This window comes from Chelonoidis abingdonii, chromosome 14 (genome assembly GCF_003597395.2).
Source record: "Chelonoidis abingdonii isolate Lonesome George chromosome 14, CheloAbing_2.0, whole genome shotgun sequence".
Taxonomy (NCBI): domain Eukaryota; kingdom Metazoa; phylum Chordata; order Testudines; family Testudinidae; genus Chelonoidis; species Chelonoidis abingdonii.
Window position 1 is genome coordinate 12,366,818 of NC_133782.1, and position 17,592 is coordinate 12,384,409.

The 17,592-nt window shown below is 41.8% G+C and overlaps 1 protein-coding gene across 1 annotated transcript; it reads right to left on the reverse strand.

Moving 5' to 3' along the window:
• Window positions 1-2,505: 2,505 nt before the first annotated feature.
• PCK1 (phosphoenolpyruvate carboxykinase 1) lies at window positions 2,506-10,427 on the reverse strand. Its single transcript, XM_032782587.1, has 10 exons — window positions 10,049-10,427; window positions 9,580-9,829; window positions 8,562-8,743; window positions 7,711-7,914; window positions 7,198-7,385; window positions 5,890-6,052; window positions 5,491-5,715; window positions 5,272-5,403; window positions 4,165-4,260; window positions 2,506-3,549 (listed from the first exon to the last, which is right to left on the reverse strand). The coding sequence occupies exons 2-10, from the start codon at window positions 9,801-9,803 to the stop codon at window positions 3,095-3,097; spliced, it is 1,869 nt and encodes a 622-aa protein (XP_032638478.1). The 5' UTR covers window positions 9,804-9,829; window positions 10,049-10,427; the 3' UTR covers window positions 2,506-3,094.
• Between the last annotated feature and the right edge of the window lie 7,165 nt (window positions 10,428-17,592).

Consider the following 17,592-nt stretch of genomic DNA (forward strand, 5'->3'; position numbering starts at 1 on the left):
AAAGTACAAGCCTTCTGGGGACCCTGCATATGTACTCAGGTTGCTGCTACATCTACACTACTAGTGTTTCCTGTACTAGCTGGAATAAAGGCAGCAAGGGCGTGCCTAGGCATGCTACATTCCTCTCTTTACTTGCAATGCAGACATATCCTCAAAAGTAGTTTACAAACACTGCACCCGTACTCCTTATTCTTGTTCATAGATTCATAGATTTCAAGGCTACAAGGGACCATTCTGATAATCTAATCTGACTTCCTATATAGCACATGCCCTTGAAGTTTCCCAAAATGATTCCTGTTTGAACTTCAGCAGATCTTTCCGAAAAAACATCTAATCTTGATTTAAAAGTTCCTAGTGATGGAGAATCTACCATGACCTTTGTGGTAGTAGTAGAATTCAATGGGAGCTTCACCGAAATGGAATGCAGAATTCATTACTAATGAGACATCAGAAATAGAGCTGGACACAAGTTGTCATTTTTGTGCAAATATTTGTTTCCCACATCAGGTGCATTCACCCCCCGCTATGCCATTTTTCTCCCTCCCCAACTCTGCCCCACTCTGCTTTTTCTTTTGTCCAAAATACATTAAAAAAAGTCTCCTTTTGTGTAAAAACATGCCCAAGAGTACATTGTTTGGATGCTTTTAATGAAAAGCCACCTTTACCCCAAAAAGGGGTGAGTATTTTTGCATGGCATTTTGCAAAGGGGTTAACTGAGGCCCGAGGAGGTTAAGTGACTTGTCCATGGTCACACTGAGTCTGTGGCAGAGTCCCGATCCTAGGTACTATGCTCCTAACAAGAGATCACAGCCCAGCTGGTATAAATCAGTGTAACTCCATTGACTTGGATGGAGCTACACTGTCTTACACCAACTTGGCCTCACATTTTCCTCTCCCCCTCACCCTCCCACATACACACATATGATGGCCACTGCTATAACCCTGAGAGTTTAACAAAATGATCTCTTCTAAGAGTCCAGAATACAAAGTTCATTTCATAATATAAGTTGATATAAACTTTATGGTTCTGTATGTTTTGTGCACTAGTCTTGCCAATGCTTCGCTTCTCTGAAGCCCATTTAATAGGCCAAGTTTTATAGTTAACTGCTAGTTTGTCTAGATTTATTGTCTTTTTTTAAATCGGAGAAGCTTCCAGATTTCAATTTAAAAGTGTTTTGTTCTAATTCATTTTGCATTTATGGAGCATGGTATTTGTTGGGTGGAGAGAAGTTGAGACCATAATCTGGCATGGTTGACTACATTTCTAAATTTCAAACCACTACTTTCTCTTTTTAAAAAACATTTTCATCTGCTGATACTAAACATTTTAATCATTCAAAATGTAAATTGCATTACCCATAGATACTGATGAGTTTGGGTATATACACATACAAATCAGGTATTGAATGATTCAAATACAAAATTATTTTCTGGTTTATACCGTTAAGGACATATTTTTCCCATTTTCTGTAATTGCTTAAAGGGCATATAGTTTACATATCCAAGCATTTAATAGCAACGTTCTTTGCGGGGAGAGGGTAGGGTGCAGAGAGGGAGAACCACAAACAATTAAAATACCATTGTTACAACTGATTAGAAAGTTTTTCTTTCAGTGCATCATGTTAGGTAGTGTCATCAGAAGCCTATTCCCTGGAGCATGGTAGGGTAGAACTGAGGGGGGAAGGAGAGGAGGGAGAGAAATTTCTAGTGCTACAGTCCAACAGATCTGAACCTGATGTCCTTGCTCTAGCAGGACTCCCTGTAATGGGGTGACCTGCTTCAGGTCATTCCTAAACACACAGCCAAGAGATAGTTAAAGGTTGTGTGACCTCATCTAGCAAGCTCTGAAGGCCATCTGTTGACCAGCCCCTGGCTCTATTTGTTTTGCAAGGAAGCAGAGTCTATAAAGAGTTTAATTACACCATAGAAGTGGTTTTCTTTTTGCTAAACAAATATTTGCAACCTATTCAGGGTGACGGAGCATTCAATGGGAAAAAAGCAGGGACTTGCCATGCATGTGGACTGGAAGGTATGAAGGAAGCACTTTGGTGAGGAGGATAGTGGCTGGGTGAAGCACCCTTTCCTCTCTCTTCCCCATTCCTGAAGTTCTGCAAGCCATTCCAACAAGTCCAGAACACTCTTCACAAAGCACCCTGGATTCCACACCAGCACCTTTGCTCCCCTTCCCCCTGGAGCTGGGGAATAGACACGCACCTTCATACTTAAGCACATGAACCAACCTCTAAGTCATGGAGATTAGGAAAAAACTTTCCCAGAAGCCACTTATTGCTTGGAGTTCTCTGACTTTAAGTATATTTCAGTAATGGGTGGAAAACTGACTTATTTAGTGATTAGTTTTCTCCCATGAACACAACCCCTCCTCGCAGTGAGAATGATTGGAGGCCCAGGACATTTGCATGCAGTTTTCTGGACAGTGAGAATACAAGAAATGAGAGAATATTCTGTAAAAAAAAGTTTATTTCACTGATTTAAAGAACAGGCTGTGCAAAACATCTGGAAACCACCGAAATATGAGACATAAAATAAAAATATTTTAAAAATGCATTTGTAATACAAAATAATCTTTCACTCTGGTAAGTAATCTTTCCAAATATTTTTAAAGATAGAAAATATAGCTAGATAATACATATATACAGCTTACAGGGTTTTTTTCTTTATTGTAACTGACATCACTACGGTAAAAACAAATTCATCTGGGTCTTTAATGCTCATTATAACAGAAACAGGCATTCTCGAAAACATTGGAGTCTGTGTTTTCAGAATTGCACATGCAAAAATGTATCCAAGTAATCTGTACACGTGATTGCGTGCAGAATTATAGTAATTATGCATACAAATGATCATTCAGATGTCTTAAGGGTCATCTGCACATATAATCCTAAACCCATGGGCTGGAAGTTACCTCTGGCATGTCCAGGAGTTCCAGCTGACTAACAACCTTGATTTTCCTTTTTAGAATGAAAATTTTTATATTTTTCAGCATTGCCCCCCTACCTATCAATGTATTAGTGTGCTTCCAGTAAAGTGTCCTTGTCATCTTCATTATGTGTGGACTCAGAACTGTTTTGATCAGTTACAGCTGTTTTATCCTTTGCTCCAGTGCAAGAACTTCTCTTTCTATTTCATAAGGAAGGTCAGCATTAACTTGCTCTTCAAAATATTTCTTGATTTCCATTACCTCTTTTTCCCAGAACTCTTTGGAGATATCAAATAGTTCTGTCATGTCAATGCCTTCTAGGCCTTTCAGGTTCAAGGCTGTGTCAGCAGGGATGTAACCTATAGCAGTTCGTTTGGCATCAGCCTCTTCACGGATTCTGTTGAACATCCATTCCAGCACACGGGAGTTCTCCCCATAACCAGGCCACAGGAATTTTCCTTGCTTGTCTTTTCGGAACCAGTTCACATGGAAGATCTTGGGCAGTTTTGCAGCTGGGCGATGTGCCATGCTAAGCCAGTGGGAAAGATATTTGCCAAAGTTGTAGCCAAAGAAAGGCCTCATGGCAAAGGGGTCATGCATAATGATTTTTCCTGTTAAAAGAATGTACGTGGAAAGTAAGAAAATATTTAGGACTCATACAACATTTTAACCTGTCAGCAAGAAGAGCTTTAAGAATCTGGTTAAGCATTATCTCCAATCTACAAATGGGGAAACTGAGGCAAAAATTGATTCAGAGCCTGAATTGCAGAGGCACTAAGCATGGTCAACTCCAGTTTAAGTAAATAGATGGTGAAGATGGTCTGAAAATTCATCGCTGAGTGTCTGAAGTTGGGCATCCCAAAACTAGCTTGCATTGCCCATGCAACATGTGCTCTGTAGCAAAAGAGAAGATTTCAGTGACTTGTCCAAGATCACACAATGCCTCAGTATCAAGTCTTTCAACTCAGACTCTGGCATCCTGTTGGTCACACTCTGTCTTTGCTCCATATTACCCACATGGAATTGTTTTGTTGTGTGTTGAATTTTAGGTTAGAATTTTTTTTTTTAGCTCCAAGCAGAATATTTTGTATTTTGAAAACTTCACAATTCACAAAATTAACTCCCAAGAAGCAGACTTTAATGTATAGTAATTTACAGGTGATCAATGTTGGGTATCCAGAAAGAACTACTTTTAATATGGAAAGGCAAATTAGATTTTGATTTACCTTTGTGCTCAGCAGCTGCTGTTGCTTCAGATCTCATAGCTGCTCCTATAAATACACCATGCTGCCAGCTAAGGGCCTCATATACTAGAGGCACACCTGTAGAGAACAAAATAGCTTCACTAATTAAAGGTCCAAAAGTCTTTGCTATAACAGCTTTAGCTACCTGAGGTACTGCAGTATGCACGTTACCATAGAATTCAGTCCCTCTTTTTCCTGTTATATAATTCAGTTCATTTTCCTCCTCTCTCTTATTGGAAAATAATTTAGGGCAGAATTCTGTCTTTCTCTCAGGCCCAATGAATCTTTAAGTATTTGAAGCTGTTCCACTGTGTATAAATACTCTGAGTCGGTGAGCAAGAGAGAGAGAGAGAGAAAGGGAGACTGATACTGTAGTCTGGTGGTTATGACACCCACCTAAAAGGTAGGAGATCTAGGATCCAGTCCCCCTACTCCAATCACTTTTTAGTTAGCTTTCCAAACTGAATAACTTCAGTTGGAGAGCTTGAGGAAGTGCCACCCTAGAATATCCCATAGCTCAGTGCTTAGAGTGATCCCTTCAGAGGTGGGAGACCCTGACGCAAATCGCTTTTCCTAATCAAGCAGAGGAGGGAGTCAAACCTGGGTGTTCTACCTCCCAGGTGAGTGCTCTAGCCACAGGGCTAAAAGTCATAATGTGGGCATCTCTTGCTCTTCTTGCCAGATTTTGAATTGAACTTGGTCCAGTAGGCAGCCTTATCTATAAATTAGGAATAATACTTCATTTCTCCCACCCTTTCTCAGTCTGGGCTATCTACACTGTAAGCCCAGGCTCTGAGGCATGGACTGTATCTTACTAACTATCTGTGCCATGCCTAGCACAATGGGGCCCTGATCTTTGTTGGGGCCCCTAGGTATTAACATAATACAGATAATTATAAGGTGTTGGGCCCCCCAAAATCATAGGCCGCTTCTTAAAATGTGGTTTACTAACCTAGTTATTTTGCTGCTCTCACTGCTCAGGGACACCACAGTAGCAAAAATCATATTTAAACCCAACTGTTGCCTGCACAGTTTTAGACATACAGTGGCTAGGGCTTTGGTCTTGATACACATTATTGCAGCTCTTACCAGCAGGTCTACGGCCTCCAAATATTATGCCCTCAATCGGCACTCCTTCTGGAGATTCCCAGGCAGGGTCAATGATTGGGCACTGGCTGGCAGGGGTGCAGAATCGAGAATTGGGATGGGCGCAAGTCTCCCCTGTACAGACCAAAATATTTCATGATTGCAGAGTTAACGTGAAATGTGGTGAGAAATTTAAAAAGTCCCCCGAACATGCAGAGTTACCATTCCCTGGAGTCCACTTCTTGTTCTTCCATGAAGTCAGTGTCACTCCTGGTGCAAGTGGTTCATCAATGCCTTCCCAGTATATGCCTCCATCGCTGGTTTCTGCTACATTCGTGAAGATGGTGTTCTTGTGTATGGTCTTGATAGCATTGGGGTTTGTTTTTACTGATGTCCCAGGAGCAACTCCAAAAAATCCATTTTCTGGATTGATTGCCCTTAAATTACCTGGAATTTAAGAGAGATACCAAACAATGATACAAACCCAACTCACCATTTGAGCTCTCGGCAGAGCAGGATCCAGATCCTGCTGCCATCAAAGTCAGAGGGAAGTGATCACGGACTTTGATGAGAGCAGAACTGGTCTCTAGAGCAATTTAGCCTCAAAGTAGGAAGAGTTACCTTGCTCATCAAATTTCATCCAGGCAATATCATCCCCAACACACTCAATTTTCCATCCTGGCAGAGTTGGGTTCATCATAGCCAAGTTAGTTTTTCCACATGCACTGGGGAATGCTGCAGTAAAGTACTTCTTCTGACCTTCTGGGTTTGTGATACCCAGGATCTATTGAAAAATAAATGTCTCTGTTTAATATGCTTATTTTTTCCTGCACTTGTGTTATTACCAGTAAATGGTAATAATAAAACATGCTGGATTTGCTGCAGATAGAATTTTATTTGACAGTGTCCCCTCATGGAATACATGTGAGCAGATTGCGGGTTTTTCAAATTTATTCACACATTTACTCAAACTTTATTATTATTGTGTTACATAGTGCACCCAATGAGCTTAGAGATGAAGGGGAAAGGGAGATGGGGCAGTAGTTGGAGTGGCAAGTGGGGTCAAAGGTGGGATTTTTGTTTTTTATGATAGGAATGACTAGCTCATACTTTTATTGTGAAGTGAAAGAGCCAGCGGAGAGTGGGAGGTTAAGAAGAGGAGAAGGGGAGGGAGGAGAGTGAGTGTGAGGGAGATCAATTTACTTTACTTTATAGATTAAAAATATTCAGACTTTGAATATTTTTGTGTTGCTGAGCTGTGATGGATGATCAGGTAAGCCATGTGGTATTTTTCAGTTCCCTGAGTGGGTCAACCTGGCATAAATAGTGTGTGAATGAATGTAAAATGTCCTTGCCGTGAATACTCAAGTGCATAAACTAGGAAATTCACTTTGCAGGACCATTTCAGTGAAACTTGATTGCTCAAATGAGAGTGGAAAGTGAACACAGGAAGGGCATGAACACAGCCAAATGCAATCCATTTGAAAAAGCAAATGCCTATTTTCAGGAGTTTTTTTCAGGTCTGCTTTTAATATTAAAGACAATTTTACAAACTATGGACCCTATCCTGCAGGCTATTGTATGCATGTAGATCCGTATTCCCATGTGTATCCTTACTGAACTGAATGGGATATGCACAGGCACTGAGGTCTGCCAGTATGGAACGTAATTCAGGATCAGGGTCTAGACAAGCAGATGGAAATCTTGCTTAGATTCCTGTTTTTACATTTTCTTCTATTGATCAACAACATAAGTACTTCCCTATTTCTACATAAGCTGGCTGTATGATATATATATCTCACGTCACAGTAACATTCATGCCACACAGTAATTCCACTAGTACTGTATCAAGTCATGGCATATTCACGCTGAGCTGTTTTGAGGTTTAATTGCTTTAAAAAATGCACTTCTGATTTTAACAGCTCTTACCAGCATGTGCTCAGCAAGCCAGCCCTCTTCCTTGGCAATTCTGCTGGCAATCCTGAGGGCAAAGCACTTTTTCCCCAGCAAGGAGTTTCCTCCATAACCACTGCCAAATGAGATGATTTCTTTGCGATCAGGAATCTGAGCAATCAGAGTCAAATCTGGGTTGCATGGCCAGTTGTTTACTAGTGGTTCTGCAAAACACAATGCACTACTCATGAATATAGGAATTGCCAGACTGGGTCAGATCCAAGGTTCGTCTAGTCAGCATCCTGTGTCTGACACTGACCAGTACCAGATGCTTCAGAAATCCTGCAGTGGGCATCTGGGGAATAATCTGCCCCCTAGAAAGGCCTTAAATCCTAATTCCTTCACCTTGGACTTGATTCTGCTTTTCTTGCACACTCCAAAACCTCCCATTGATTTCACTGGCCATTTTCAGTGTGCCAAGGACACAAGATAGGTGCAACACATATGTCTGAGAATTAGCCAGAGCTAATGGTTAATACCATTACTTACTTTTTAGTGGGAAAGGGCACCCAACCGAATGAAGGCATTTTACAAACTCTCCATTCCCCAGGGCTTCCAAGACGGCTGTTCCCATCCGGGTCATGATTCTCATGCTGGCCACCACATACGGTGAATCTGTCAACTCAATCCCAATCTTGCATAAAGGAGACCCAATGGGCCCCATGCTAAAAGGGATGACATACATTGTACGTCCTGCAAAGTAGGAGCAGAGCCACGTGAAGGAAATGTGACCAAGAAGAAAAACAGTGAATTGTTAGAATAATCATTTAAAAGTATGCGTCCCTTTACATTTTCTCACTTTCATAAAAGCTCTCCACCTTTTGCAAGGTGGTTCCAGAGGATATTTATAGATTTGAAGTGTTCCTTTTTGTCAGGTTATGGAATAAAAGGTTTTGTTTTTAACTACTAGTAGTTTTCTGTGTTTTTAAATTATAAAAGCTGCTATGCTGTGTAGGTAGAATTCTCTAGCAGTCTCAGAAAGAGCAAGGGGCCAAATTCTCTGCTAGTGTAAACTGGTGAAATTCCATTGAAGAGAATTTGACCCAAAGAGTCAGGATTCTTGGGTTCTGTCCTCAATTTTCCATCTACTGCTGACTCTCTGTTGATTTCAGGAAAGTCACCCAAGCTTTAGTTGCCCTTCTTTAAAATGGGTAGTAGAATGACCACGTATGTGTATGCAAAGCTTTGAGACTGAAAGGCCTGATTAAATGAGTTAGGGGCCTAACTTTATGTGCCAGAGTTTGTCAATCTTAGCCAAATGTGTTTGTATTTTTAGATTATTATTTATTATTACTCGTGTTTTTATTATTATGAAAGTGTCATGTGAATTTTCTTTTTACCTTTCATGCACCCAGGGAATCTGACATTGAAGGCTTTCTCAAAATCTTCTTCTGACATCCAGTGACCCAGCTGGCTAGTTCCAGTTTTAGGGATCGGAATGGTATCTCTCTGCTCCTGAGTGATAATGACTGTTTTGCTTTCAATTCTTGCCACATCTCTTGGATCAGTGAGAGCCAACCAACTATTTAAAAAAAAAAAAATCAGGAAATTGTGTTTTGGTCATTAAAAAGTGGTAAGTAGAGTACATTTAATCCTTCCCTAGAGGGAAGGCGCAATAGGGTAAAATGCATTATAGTGGGTAGGGTGACAGAGCCCATAACGTCCAGATATCTTTCCAGACAGCCAAAGCTTATTCAGATAAAGGATCTCATACAAAATAGCTACAAATATTGCAGAAAGAACTGACAGTGTCATGACTTAAGAAATTTAGCTGTAGTATAGTTATGTGTTAATCTCTCTTGACCTAAGTTTCACCAACAGTCAAATGGGGTTAATAACTCACCAGGAATTGTAAGACTTGACTCCATTCTGATTTACACCAGTATAAATCGAGAGTTTTGCCAGTTTTACACAGAAATCAATAGAGCGACTCCTGGCTAAAGCGGAGACCCTGTAAACACTTTGAATACAGGTGAAAGTGTTTGCAGGATCAAGGCCTAAGTGAGATCAGAACCTAATCCATTGTGTTGGCAAAGCATTTTGAAGACTTAAGGTGCTACGCAAGTCACATGATATGTTTTTTGTTCCTGAATTGGATGATTTATGTAACAGAAAAATGATTTATAAACTGTGAATATTCCAATTGAATAATACCATTTAAATCAGCATGGGGTGAATATTCAACGATAAAGTGCGCTTTTCCTGAGTATTCAAATGCTCATGGAAAGCAAACACTAAAGGGTTTTGAACATGGTTGAAATGAAATGCCCTTTTAAATATAAATGTTCATGGAAAATTATATACCACAATTCTCTCAGGTCTAACCCTGACTTGCTTTTACATATGTCTGTTACTTACCAATTCTCATATTTCTTCAGCTTCTTGATCATGCCTTGTTCTACCATGATATCCAGAATGTTTTTGTTCTCTTCCTCTGAGCCGTCACAGATATGAATTCTAGCAGGTTGGCATAGCTTGGCATTGCTTTCAATGAAGTATCTCACTTCCTGAGACAGGCTCTTCAGATCCCCCTGGATGAGTCGTGGGGTTATGTTCAGTTGAGTCTTCAGCTGGGGAGTCATTATTTGTAGGCTGCAGTGGATATTGCCTGCAATCAAAGATCAAACATTTGGTCTGTTAGCACATAACCCAACAATTCCTAATGCAAGGAATATGCTTTTCTAAAAACACATTCTGTAATAAAAAGAATGTGTAATAAATTTAATTGTGTGCTTATGGTAATAAATCTAAATCAAACCTGTGCATAGATATGGAATTTAAAGTTCTAGAAGAATGCATAAAATTTATATATACAAACTCCACTTACTTTCCTGTAAAAGAGTTCAGATAGGATTTCACTGCTTCTTCTATCTGTTCAGATTTTGCCTACTTTGAACTATTCCTGTGATCATTTACTTCCAAGGAAGAATCCTCCTCTCTTAAATACTCCTCGCATGCTGCAGTCCTTCCCACCAGCTGAGGTGAAGCAGGCTTGTCCCCTATGTCATCACAGGATGGCTCTTGGAACAGTGTCGTGGACAGTTATCGTCATGAACAATTGACAAGAAGCCGTGAAGAGGTAATTATTTAACAGGCTTGATTAATGAATGCTCGAAGCCGAGATTCTCAGCCCTTGGATTTGCTGTTTTAAGCAATTACAAAACTTGTTGGTTTGGCCAATCTTTGAACTAGTTCTGCTCTGATGCAAAAAGTGTTGTAACTCCTCAATGTGTGGGAAAGGTTGTGAGCAATGAGTGGCTGAAACTAGAACGCCAAGGGTAGTAAAGCATAATAGACAGCCTGGCACATCTTGTATTTGTGCGTCTGTTAGTTGGCTGTGAACTGGAGCCTCATACAAAGTGTGTTTACTCACCTTGGAAACACTGCCTGATGTGGGGATAAAGTGCAGCTTTGAGCAGCAATAGCAGGGGAATAAAAGAGAGCATTTCACATTCTATTCACATATCAGTGTACCTGGAGGTTTTACGGTTTGTGCATGAAGTTCTGAAAAGCTATGCCAAAATCATCCTTGCTGATGTATTGCCTATAGTGTTAGATATAAGCAGAAGCTCTGTCTCGCTAAGCTGGGGGTTTTCATGTGTACAGAACAGATAGTCTCAAAATTCTGTAACTTCCCAGTAAAGTGAGCAGTGACAGATCAGCAATTGTCTGAGCACCTAAAAAAACCTTCTGTTATCGTTGATTTAACAGACTTACTATGGAAAATGTAAAGTTGTATCTAAATTGCTACCCAAGAAAAGTCAGAAAACTTCCTTGTGTTTATTTAGCAAGGAAGAGTTAATAGCAGTTCTCTAAGTTAATAAAAGAATAAAATAAAATTTTGCTTTCTATGTGTAACTTCCTGTAAGGCAACAGCAGCTGTTTTGTCATTAATTGATATAATTTGATTGATGAAATGACTGACCCCATAGTAACCCTGTGAAAGTATTTCATTCCTGCACAGTTCCTAGAGATAGGACCAGATTTGCAGAGTTCAGGCATTCAGTTGCACATGTCTTTATAACTGATGCAATCCTGCCTACAAATCAGACAACTGAGGACACCTCTTTGGCCTAAACTCTTTGGATGTCTGGCCCATAACTCCCTATGCATTTTGCTATGCTTAGGTCTTTAGATGTCACCTCTTATAAGGGTTCTCACAATAAATTTTTTGGTGGCCTCAGAGTACAGCCACTAACTCTTGCTGGTGGCCGCTATGACAATTTTTCCTAAAATACTTAATTAACTTGAGGAAAAACATATAAATATGAACATATACACATCCAAATCATAGTAATTTATTTATGTAAGGGTTTTTTTGCAGACTGAATAATAAAAATAATGTACAGTTGTCTCTATTCTTTACTAGACCTAAACAGAATAGAAACATAAAGAAGGTTCATGGCATGTCCTTGTCTTGTTGTTCTTTCTTTTGCTTTTTTGGTTGCATTTTTGTGTTAGACTTGCTAGCTAAGAAGTCTGCTTCTGTGAAAAATATGTTTGTTAAAATCACTTTTCACAGCAGACTTCTTAGCTACCTGGGAGGCAGTGAAAAGTAATATTAATAAACATACATATGTCACTTTTCACAGCAGACTTACTCAACCCTGGCAAGCTGGGGGGTAAATTAAACCTTAGAAGAGGAAGTAGGTAGGGAGGCAGTGGGGGCCAGGGATGATGGGGTGGATGGGTCTGGGGATGGAGCCTGCCAGGTCCTGCAGCTGTTTCTAGGACAGCAAATCTTGGATCTCACTTTAGTCAGACTATTGAATATTATGAAGTAATAAAAGTGGTGTCAGTGGCCTAGCTAATGAGCTACAAGCTTGTAGAGGAATTCAGAAGCTGTCAAAAGTTCAAGTTTATGCCATTCAGTAATATTTTTCCAAGTAGATTTCCATTAGTTAGACTTCATTGTTACAGACAATTCATCTCTTGATACTGGAATGCAAACCCTGAACAGTAATACTGTGCAATGCCAAGCCTATCTGTATAATAGACAAAAATTCCAACCTGACCCACAACCTCCACTTTTAAAATGCCATCAGTTTGAAGGGTCTTTTGTGTTAGTTGGTGAGTGACTGACAGAAATAGTAATACAGGAAAGAAAAGAGTACACTCCTGGGAAAGTCTTTTGTTGTGTTTTGTGCGAGCAAAGGAAAGAAAATAGTGAAGTAACAAGAGATGTCCTTGATGTGTAGCAAGGCCAACATTCCTGATAAAACCAAAGGCTGGTAAAGCATGGAGTGGATAAGAGATACTAAAGATTGCTCCGAGAGATACAAATGCATTAAGATAAGTAAAATTAAAAGCAATTTAATGCTGAGAGGAAGGTTGCCCATGCTTTGGGCCCACTTACAGATGGAACCCTGCTTGGTTTCCATCAGTACTTTGGCAAAATCAGACTCTGCAAAATGTTCTGACTTTGCTTCATCAGAATTTGCTGATTTGGCAATGTTTTGTTGGAATTTTTCCAACCCGCTCTAAGCTTTATATGTCTTAATTAATAGAGCTTTTTCCTGTCCTGTCCTCATATGGTTTCCCACCCCATCCATGCACATCTGTTAATAGATAAATTGTCAGTAGGTGATGCTCAAGAATATGCAGCATTATGCCCTTGCTAGCGGTATATGGCTGGAACTGTGTATTGTATTAAATATCATTACAGTTCCTATGCAGGGCATTGGGGAACAAGAACATGGGGGCAATGGTTCGGGGTCAGGCCAGGATTGGGATGATGGGATGTGTATTTATGTGGCTTCAGTATCATCACACAACTGTCATATAGTGGCTTTAGCCCTGAGGCTGGAGAGTTTCACCCAGACCTTAGGTTGCAGGTGACAGTTTTCATCCAGAGACAGGCAGAGAAAAAGTGATTCTGCAGATCCAGCCAAACAGCTAATAGAGCAAACACATGTTAGCCAAGAAAACCTCTTCCAGGGACTAAGCTGCCTTTACTGATGACATGGTTGAGAATGTTGTCAAACAGGAGTTAATAGGCAAATCAAAAGGAGCTCTGTAAATTTCAGCTCACAGGAAACTTCCATGTTTGCCTAATGGAATAAGCAAAATTCTTGAGGATTTTTCTTAAACTTGTGAGGGGGCCAAGTTTGCAAACTTGCAGAGCATAGTCCAGGGCACACTGCATTTACCCAAGGATTATCGTGTGCTTGAGCTAGCGTGGGCTGTTTCCAAGTCATCACTAGGCACAGACAGCAGGTTAACTGGTGATTGTTGCTGCCTATTGTCAGTAGTATGGGGTATATTATTTTTAATGATGTATTTGTAGCCAGAGGCTATGATGGTGGGCACATAAGAAATCACTGTATTGTGTCTATATGAACAAGCAAGAGAGAGTAAAATAATAATGTGTATATCTGTAGAAAAGAGCAATGGGCCAGACTCATCTTAGTGACATTCGCGCAAAGCTAAATCGATGGCACTGCTGAGTGAACCTATGTCCATTTCATGTTACATTAAGGCTTCCAAACTTTTTCACTTTTGATGTCGGCAGAATTTCAATATAAATACCCATACACTGGGCAGTGTCAATCCATAACCAGCATATGCTTTGTATTTGGGTAGCACCTCTTGCTAGAAGATCTAAAGCCCATTATAAATACTCCATTAAGCGTCCCAACCCCTCTGTGAGGTATGCTAGTATTGTACCCATATTCCAGTAGGATAATTAGAGCATAGAAAAACTAGGACCATGGTTTTCCAAATGGTTCTTCTCACTTTGGGGGTGCTCAATTTGAGACACTAAAGAGGTCTGATTTTCAGAGGTGCTGAGCACCACAACTCCCAGTGTACGCCATAGGGTATTCAGCCCCCTGACAATCCAACCCTACTGGTCATGTTGCACAACTACAATTAGCTTGCACTGCTGCTGCCACCCATAGTCAGCTAAGCAGAATACTCCAGTTTCCAGGACTATCAAGCTGGCAAATTTCACCAGCAATAAAATCACTGGGGAAAGTGTAAGGACCTTTTTAAAAAAAGTCTCAAGTGTACATTTTGTTTGCTGTTTTAAATGAAAAACACTTTTTTTAATAGTAAGAGTATTTTAATATATCACATCTAATAGCAGAATTCAAATCCTCTAGATTGAATATTTTCTTGCCACTTCTCTGTACTTTTTGTGACACAGGAATCTGATGCTCATTAGGTGTCTTTTTTGGAAGCTGTCACATTATTTAAATGAGTGCAAATCTGACATTTCCAGATGATAGTGTTCAATAAGTGCCTTGAAAAGAATGTTTTCAAGATGTCTACTTTGATGGACTCCAGTCAGGCTTTTCAAACTAGAGGTTTTGAGTGCTTCAGTTTGGGAGTGACTTACCAGAGCTCAATAAAATAAAATTAAATGTTCCTAGGTACTCAAGAAAAGAATCTCTCTCTCTCTCTCTCTCTCTCTCTCTCTCTCTCTCTCTCTCTCTCTCTCTCTCACACGCACGCACACACACAGTTTTAGCTTCATCACTACAAATGGACATAGGTGCAACAAAGATCTGGAAGTCACTAATGGCACATAATTATTTATAATAGAATTGGAAATTCTGAGTTCCTCACATAGCTAACTATTGCAGGTATTGTCAAATAAAAAAAAGTTTGGTGTGATAGCTGTTTTGTTTTAAGGCAATAGATTTTTAAAAATCAGTTTATCTGGACTGCATAGGGAGTCTGTGGCAGAGCCAGGTACTGAGCCTAGCTCCATTAAGACCCAGTCCACATCTTAAAATAAAACAGGTGTCACACACTTTTTTCTTTAATCTGAAAATACCTGGAATAATTCGCTACATGAAGAAATCACAAAAGCATCCTTCCTCTAATTCCTCAAGGCCAGATCCTCAGCTGTGGAAAGGGGCCCAGCTCCATTGAAGTCAAGGGAAGTTCTGGCCCTCAGCCTTCTGCATTCCTATCCCCACAGAAAGGGCGTTGCAAACCCAGATGTGCACTGCATATGAAATACATCTGGACTGCAAAACCTTGCATTGGACTGCAGAACAGGGCCTCCGTGGAAAGAGAGAAAAGGTTGCAGACTTCGTTACAGTTCTTCCCCATCTCACCTGTTTCTTCTTATCATAAATGTTATTGCACTGTTTGTTTTATGCTGCTTGTAAAGTTACTTTAATATGGTGGAAAATCCCTGAAGTTGCATAGTTTTCAACCTGGCACAACATTGCCTGGGAAGTAAGATCTGCTGAGTTACTGAGAGAGCCAAGAGAATGACAGAAGATATCGAAACATTTGGTCTAGTTTTATAGTTGTGCCAGGAAATATGGTGGATTTGTTTTTTCATTTTCATTTGTCACTCTCGCTTTCTCATCTCTGCACTGCCCATGCTGAAGCTTTGTGAAAATGTAATATAAGCAAATCCGTGATAAAGGGGAAAATGCATTAGCAGTGACGCAAATGGATCCATGTCCTTCTTGGCTGATGGAACTCAGGAGATTATCTAAGCTTCCTATTAGTAAAAATTGTTAATATCTTCTTGAGGGCTAGGTCATTACATGAGCCTTGTTTTAGGGGCAGTATGTTGTGCTGCTGCCCCTCTGATCTGTGGGACCAGCATGACATAAACATCTGCACTTCAAGGAAGTCATTCCACGTTATGCCCAATATATGGCGTTGGCATTTTATATAGAAAGCCTCCAGCTCTCCCCGGTCTGAAGGCATAGTGTCTGTATTTCGCAACTGTACAGCAATACGGAGAAGATACGGAGAATACATCCTGAACTTGGCTGTCGTGCCAAGATGATGGTGATTCCATACTCATTGTAAACAATGCATGGCAGATGCTGCAATGCCAATCTAGTGGAGAAACTCTGTGTGAGAGTTGGAGGAACTGGTGATTATAGATCTCTGTAGCGATGCGTGACTGCTGGTTGTCCAGGGAGTTAGCTCTTCCAGCCTCTGGAGCACCCTCTGCAGGCTGGTATCCTGCTGACGCTGGCCCCAGTGTCCCTCATGTTTGGGGTGCTGCCCCCCGCAGTCTCAGGGTCTCCCCAACCAGGGGAACCCCAACCCCCTCTATTCCAACCTCACCTCAGTTGTAGGCTACTGCTAGTTACCAACTCACCTCTACGCCCTGGGGCAGACTGCAGTGTCAGCCACTTATTATAGGCAAGGTTGGGTCTGGATCTGCTGCCTCTCTCTACAACCCAGTGCCTCTATGGAGCCTTGGGCAAGGCCCTGCAGCCTGGAGAGTTGCCAGCCTGGAGCTCCCCAGCCCCTCTGGCCTTCCCCCAGACCTGCCTCACCCTTAGCTGGGCTCCAGGCTGGCCTGGCTGGGGGGACCTGTGGAGCTGTCCGGGGGCTACTCGGACCCCCCACCCAGGGTAGGTGGAGGGTCCGTCACAGCTCCCCACAGCTGCCAACGTGGTGCTTACCATGGCCGGGCTGCAGTTCCGAGCTGCCTCCCCTCAGGCTGGAGCCGGGTCAGGGAGAACCACATTGGCAGCTCTGGGGAGCCTGGGTCCCTCCACCTGCCCTGGGCAGGGGGCCCGAATGGCCCCCGGCCCCTGTCCCTGCCCTGCAGGCCCCTCTCTTGGAGCAGTTAGAAGGATCCAGGCTCCCCACAGCTGCCAGCGCAGCTGTCCCCGACTGGGGTGCAACAGGGGGTGACTTGGAGGGGCAGCCTGGCCACAGTAAGAGCCAGGCAGGCAGCTGTGTGGAGCCATGGCGGACCCTCCACGTGCCCTGGGCAGGGGGCCTGAGCAGCCCCCGGCCCATGTCCCTGCCCACTCGCCCAGTATCTATCCCTGCCCCCCAGTCCCTCTGCCCAGGGCAGGTGGAGGGACCCAGGCTTCCCACAACTGCCAGTGCAGCTCTCCTGGACCCAGCTCCCGCCAGGGGTGAGAGGGGAAAGCAGCTCGGAGCCACAGCCCAAGGCAGGTGCAGGATCTGTGCCATGGTTCCTCACAGCTGCCCACTGGGCTGTTACTGTCAGAGCCCTGCATAGATACAAAATTTGTATCCGCATCTGTTCTCTCTCTATATATAAAGATATATAGCGGATACCCATGGATTTGCAGGGCTCTAAGTATCAGAACAGTATCCAACTTTACATATCCTCCTTATCAAGGTGCTTGGCATTCTCCTAATGTGGATGAATAGCCACAATCTGAAACATACTCCCCACAAGACAGTGATGCTGGGTGGCACTTGGGAGCATTTTGCAAACACAGGTTTGCAAAGCGGCCCCAGGAAAGCTTTGGTGGATTTTTTTCTATCAATGCATTATTGAGTAGCTGTTTGCTTGGTTAATATATTCTTTTTGGCTCGATGGATGGCATAGCCACCATTAGGAGACAAGGGACAAGCTGCACTCAGACTGGAAAACAGTCAGTGGAAGGTTGTGCATTTCCCTTT